The following is a 5,704-nucleotide window of genomic DNA, read 5'->3' as shown; positions in this document are numbered from 1 at the left end:
AACCACCGATGGGAATCGAATCCCTGATTTTAGCGTTGTAAATCCGTAGACTTACCACTGTCCCTACGGGTGAACCACCGATGGGAATCGAATCCCTGATTTTAGCGTTGTAAATCCGTAGACTTACCACTGTCCCTACGGGTGAACCACCGATGGGAATCGAACCCCTGATTTTAGCGTTGTAAATCCGTAGACATGCCACTGTCCCTACGGGTGAACCACCGATGGGAATCGAACCCATGATTTTAGCGTTGTAAATCCGTAGACATGCCACTGTTCCAACGGGTGAACCACCGCGGGGAAATGAACTCCTGATTTTAGCGTTGTAAACCTAACGCTATCCAAACAAAGAAAAGTCTAAACTCCTTCTAAAAAAAGATAATCTAGATAAAAATTCCCATTTTGTACAATTTCTATTTTTACAATGTACTATAGAAGTACTTACTACAGGCAACTGAATTAAACTCATTGATTTGAGGTATAACTCTTTGTTTTATTTCGTTTCGAGTAAGTAGTAGTTTCGTATAAGTTTTAAGTTTATTACACTTTATATGTCATCCTTTGTGCTGACTCTTTTATCAAGATAAGTATTTTCGTATGGTGTTTCTCACACTTTTTTAACTTTGTCATCAATGTAGGATTGACTACCATTTTTTTTGTGGCTCTTACTTTTATATTGCTTTTGTATCTTAAATCAAGAAGCATGTAAAGTTCAGTTATATAAACTAAAATATGTTTTAGTTTATCGCTTTTATAGGAATAATCGTATATTGTTCGTATTTCTTAATTACACGAAAAATGCGATGAAAACGAGTTCACCATCCTTACAAACCTTCGAACTCATGGTCATTCAAAATCCGGGAGATGAAAATATGAGAGCAGTTAGCCAGTTTCCGAAGACGTAGATTTAGTCCCTGTCGAAATGTTCTTACTTATTCGAAGCCCGGTATGGCGAGGTGGTTAGGGTCGCGGGTTCGAATCCCCGTCACACCCAAACATGCTCACCCGGTGTCCTACTAGCGGATACTCACTTCCAACAGAATTTGAGGACGATTTCGCGACGTCGAACTAAACGACTTAGATGTAGTTGAGAGAGAAAGTAGCGCACCACAGCTGCCATAGTGTGTGGTAAATTATTCATGTCTAGGACTCCGGATTCACAAGACATATATTCAATGTAATGTACTAGAAGTTTACCTACAAACCATGTTTTATTAAATGATATATAAGTTCCAGTTAAACGCTTTCAAACTATTCTCTAAGTAAATAATAATGATTGACGATAAGCTATTTTTCAAGTTTAAACAACTAAGCCTAAATACCATTCAGTAGAACTTTGGCCCTAGCTTGGTCATTATTTCTTTCATATGAACGGGATCGACGTTGACGAAGAGGAGCTGGAGGACGAAATAGTTGCCGAAAGTTAATTTCTTCAGCATATCTTCAATCTCTTTTTTTGAAGAGAAGCTGTTCAGGGAACAAATCATCATATATCTGGCTCCAGAAGACATTATACAAATCACACGATAGATAAGGTTCAAGCCTGTCAAAATAGCCAGAATGACAAAGCAAAACCATAAGACAACAAAGATTTTTTCATTTACGATGTTTAGAGGAAGAAGACAAAGAGCATCGTGTGTCTGGACGTTCCCGGAAGAGCCGAACTTATGAAACCTACACTTTGTCATTCGAGGAAACACTCTAATCATGGGGTCCAATCGTTCCTCCTGGTCAGTCATAGTAAACTTTACTACTTCTGGACCATAATTAGTGAATTCGTGACCCAGAAATAAGTCGATTAAGAACATCTGGCCGACAGTGTTTGCGAAATTAAGGATCTCACACAAAAAGTGACGATACGCGTACGATCCGTGGTTGTCCCTTGTCTTAACAAAGTAGTCTACCAGCATATCTCGTTTCGTTTCGCTTTCTTCTTTCTTCAGAACAGGATTCTTCAGATCTAAACAAAGCTTCTTGATTCTCCCACCTTCCCAAATTCTCCATATAAAACGTGGTATGTAAAACAAAATAGCCTGAAAGAAAAGAAAAAAACAAACCCATTGATAGTACGCATGTTCTACAATCGTGTCGTCTGGTTCTGCCTGTTCAACACCAGGATACCCATCATCTCGGTCTGTTTTCTTGTTCAGTGATTTGGGAACTGTAAAAGTACCTTCTATCCAGCAGTAGGTATTCACAAGCCTTTCAGGAATGTCATCTTTTTGGATACAGTAAATAGGTTGTCCGAAAAACTGATAAGCAGTGACGCAAACACTAAATGCCAGAAGTACAACTGTCATCAGTTTGTAGTGAAGTCGGAAAATGTGGTTGTCTGTATTAACAGTGTTTATCTTCAACTTCAAAAGAGAATTAGTGAGAAGTTTATCCATGATGAAGTTCTGGTTACACGAGTTATCTTCTTTACGTCTCTATTTGGAATCACAAAGTTTGGATAACAACTGGATGTCGGATTGTAAATAACTGTTATCACTTTACCTTAGTCTTCGGTAGACAGGATCCTGTAAAAATAAGGACAAATATTATTCAACATTGTAAAACAGGCCAGCTGTACAAGAGTGGATCTCGTACGGTAACGCTTCAGACACAACGAAACTTTATTAGTCTTATATTAAATTATTTAACACTATAAAACAGACTAGCGGTACAAGAGTGGATCTCGTACGGTAACGCTTCAGACACAACGAAACTTTATTAGTCTTATATTAAATTATTCAACATTGTAAAACAGACTAGCGGTACAAGAGTGGATCTCGTACGGTAACACTTTATATCCAACACAAATTTGTATTTTCTTATATTAATATACCAATTATGAAACATTTAACGGCAGTAAATTAGAGAATCTCGTATGATACGGGCACTGGGTAGATGCCGTACTCGTCTACTAGATTGATTATGGAAAACATTGGGGAAGAGAAGTCTGTTTTAGACATAACAGTCTTACGATGAGTCCTTTGCAGTGGAAACTACGCTGCAGGGCTATTGTCAAGGTGTAAGGTCGTCAGATATAACATGAGCGTACGTGGCGACATTGACTGTAATGACGTTGTGATGCTCCAAGATTGTTTTAGTTATTATAACGGACTCAACCTCTGTATCTCAGTCCTACAAGAATGGGACTGATGACATATCGTTTAAAACAAATAACCATAAAACACACCGTACTTTCCATACCGAGTATTGCCATCTTTTATAATGTGAATAAATCTTTTTGAAAACAGAAAAACAACAACATGCGTTTCATTTTCATTTCTCGAAAAACAACAACAACATGCGTTTCATTTTCATTTCTCGAAAAACAACAGCATGCGTTTAATTTTCATTTCTCGAAAAACAACAACATGCGTTTCATTTTCATTTCTCGAAAAACAACAACATGCGTTTCATTTTCATTTCTCGAAAAACAACAACATGCGTTTAATTTTCATTTCTCGAAAAACAACAACAACATGCGTTTAATTTTTTCTCTTCTCGCTTTCACTTTCCTAATAGTTTTCAAATAAATGCCTCTTTATGAGGTGGCCTAGCATGGTCTTGAAGTTAGGGCACTCGACTTGCAACATCCAAGATTCGAATCTCGTCACCCAACATGCTCACCTTTTAGCCGTGGAAGCGTTATAACTTAACGATCAATCTCACTATTCGTTAATAAAAGAGTAGCCCAAGAATTGGCGGCAGGTGGTATTGACTAACTGGTTTCTCTTTTGTCTGTCACTACAAAATGAGAAACGGTTAGTGCATATAACCCTCGTGTAGCTTTGCGCGAAATTCAACAAACAAACACACATTATGGAGTTCTAGCCATAACTGTCCACTTTCCGACTGCTAAAATGGCAAAAACTAATCGCGAAATTCAACAAACAAACACGCATTATGGAGTTCTAGCCATAACTGTCCACCTTCCGACTGCTAAAATGGCAAAACTAATCGCGAAATTCAACAAACAAACACACATTATGGAGCTTTAGCCATAACTGTCCGCTTTCCGACTGCTAAAATGGCAAAACTAATCGCGAAATTCAACAAACAAACACACATTATGGAGCTCTAGCCATAACTGCTCACTTTCCGACTGCTAAAATGGAAAAAAACTAATAACATTTTTATACTTCATTCTACCTAATAAATCTTAATAAAACAATCGACTGTTTACCTAATAAAGCTTAATAGTTATAAAACAGTCGATTGGTGAAAACACTGGCATGAAACTGGTGTCTTTTTGGCGTTTTCTTTCGGGTTTTTAAATTAACATTTTCAAGAAATATGCACACGCACACACACACCGATAGCTCAGAGGTAAGTCTCAGGGCTTATAACGCTAAAAATTGGGTTCCGATTCCCCTTCGCGGACAAAGCACAGATAGTCCATTTATAGCTTGGTGCTTAACGCAAAACAAATAAAGAAATATCCGTACTAAATTTGAAACTTTCACATGTTCACAATTTCAGGTTCAACCGCAACTAATATACTAGACAGACTACTGAAAGCTAAAGACAAAAGTAAAATGGCTAACTGACCTTTATCCTGCTAATGTGTGTCCAAAATACGTGTATATTCTGCCCAGTTTAATTATACTTATGACAAAGAATCATTCAGCTACCACCGAATTTTGTCTAAACTCTGAAGAATGCCACCTTCTGGCATTTGTGTGACCAATGAAATATGGTTGTATTGTGACGTAGTAACAGTTTACCCTTTAACTATTGTTTTGTTTATGCAGGATAATATTCCTGTTCGAAGACAAGATTGCAGCTTCCATGGGAACGATCGTTGGTGTTTATTTTTATATAAGGTTTAGTTAAATACTAAGTTTAACAAGGTCAAGCTTTCCGTTATAAGATTATACAAAGTATGTAGAAGTAACTTTTAGTTAGCTAAAGATTTCGCTACGTGGTTGTGAAAAGTGAACAAAGTTATTTACAACGGTGAACACTCATCGATTACATCAAGATACAATTGGTTTTGTTCTATCGTGAGAACTGTGTTACTATACACTTACATTAATACTTACGGGCAACTTCTGCCAAAAAAAAGACGAGTGTTGACTAAAGATAACGAAAACTACTTTATAATTGTTTGTATATTATGAAAGGTCAGAATGAATAACTTGCCCCCCATTGTCTGCGGACTTACAACGCTAGAATCTGAGTTTCGATACCCGTGATGGGCAGAGCACAGAAAGCCCATCGTGTAGCCTTGTGCTTAATTACAAACAAAGGATGAATAACTTTTAATTATGGTAATCAATATCTGCTCTTATAAAAATTTGAGTCAAAATTTGAATTGAAGAATATGATTATCTTAGTTTTGTCATATATATTCGTTACAATTTGTAGTAACATTATATTATATATTTGTAGAACTGCTAAAAATAGTTTTATTTTTTCATTGACAAATGACAATCAAGCAAAACAGAAAATGTTCACCTTTATGATATACAAATTGACAGCCATTATTTATTGAATTTATTTATTTCTGAATTCGCTAGAGAGCGCTAAGTCTTTGTAATTCTGGTTCCTAAGAACAAGATATTTGTGAAAATTAGAAACTGTTTTCATTTCTTTTCTGGCTGCTGTGAATCGTGAAGAAACAAACAAAGGATTCCGAAAAACTTTACTCTTCAGCATTCACAAATTAACTTTCCTACGTTTTGTTTTAAGTTGTTTGTTTTGTTTTTTGTTT

General features: G+C 36.5%; 1 protein-coding gene across 1 annotated transcript; it reads right to left on the bottom strand.

Moving 5' to 3' along the window:
* Window positions 1-1,325: 1,325 nt before the first annotated feature.
* LOC106464755 (innexin inx2-like) lies at window positions 1,326-4,625 on the bottom strand. The gene is made up of 2 exons (XM_013924912.2): window positions 4,540-4,625; window positions 1,326-2,519 (listed from the first exon to the last, which is right to left on the bottom strand). Exon 2 carries the CDS (start codon window positions 2,388-2,390, stop codon window positions 1,326-1,328), a length of 1,065 nt encoding a protein of 354 aa, XP_013780366.1. The 5' UTR covers window positions 2,391-2,519; window positions 4,540-4,625.
* Window positions 4,626-5,704: the final 1,079 nt, after the last annotated feature.

Source organism: Limulus polyphemus, unplaced genomic scaffold, assembly GCF_000517525.1.
Source record: "Limulus polyphemus unplaced genomic scaffold, Limulus_polyphemus-2.1.2 Scaffold1736, whole genome shotgun sequence".
In the NCBI taxonomy this organism is placed as follows: Eukaryota; Metazoa; Arthropoda; class Merostomata; order Xiphosura; family Limulidae; genus Limulus; species Limulus polyphemus.
Note: the sequence above shows the minus strand (reverse complement) of the source record. Positions and strands in the feature narration are given on the sequence as shown.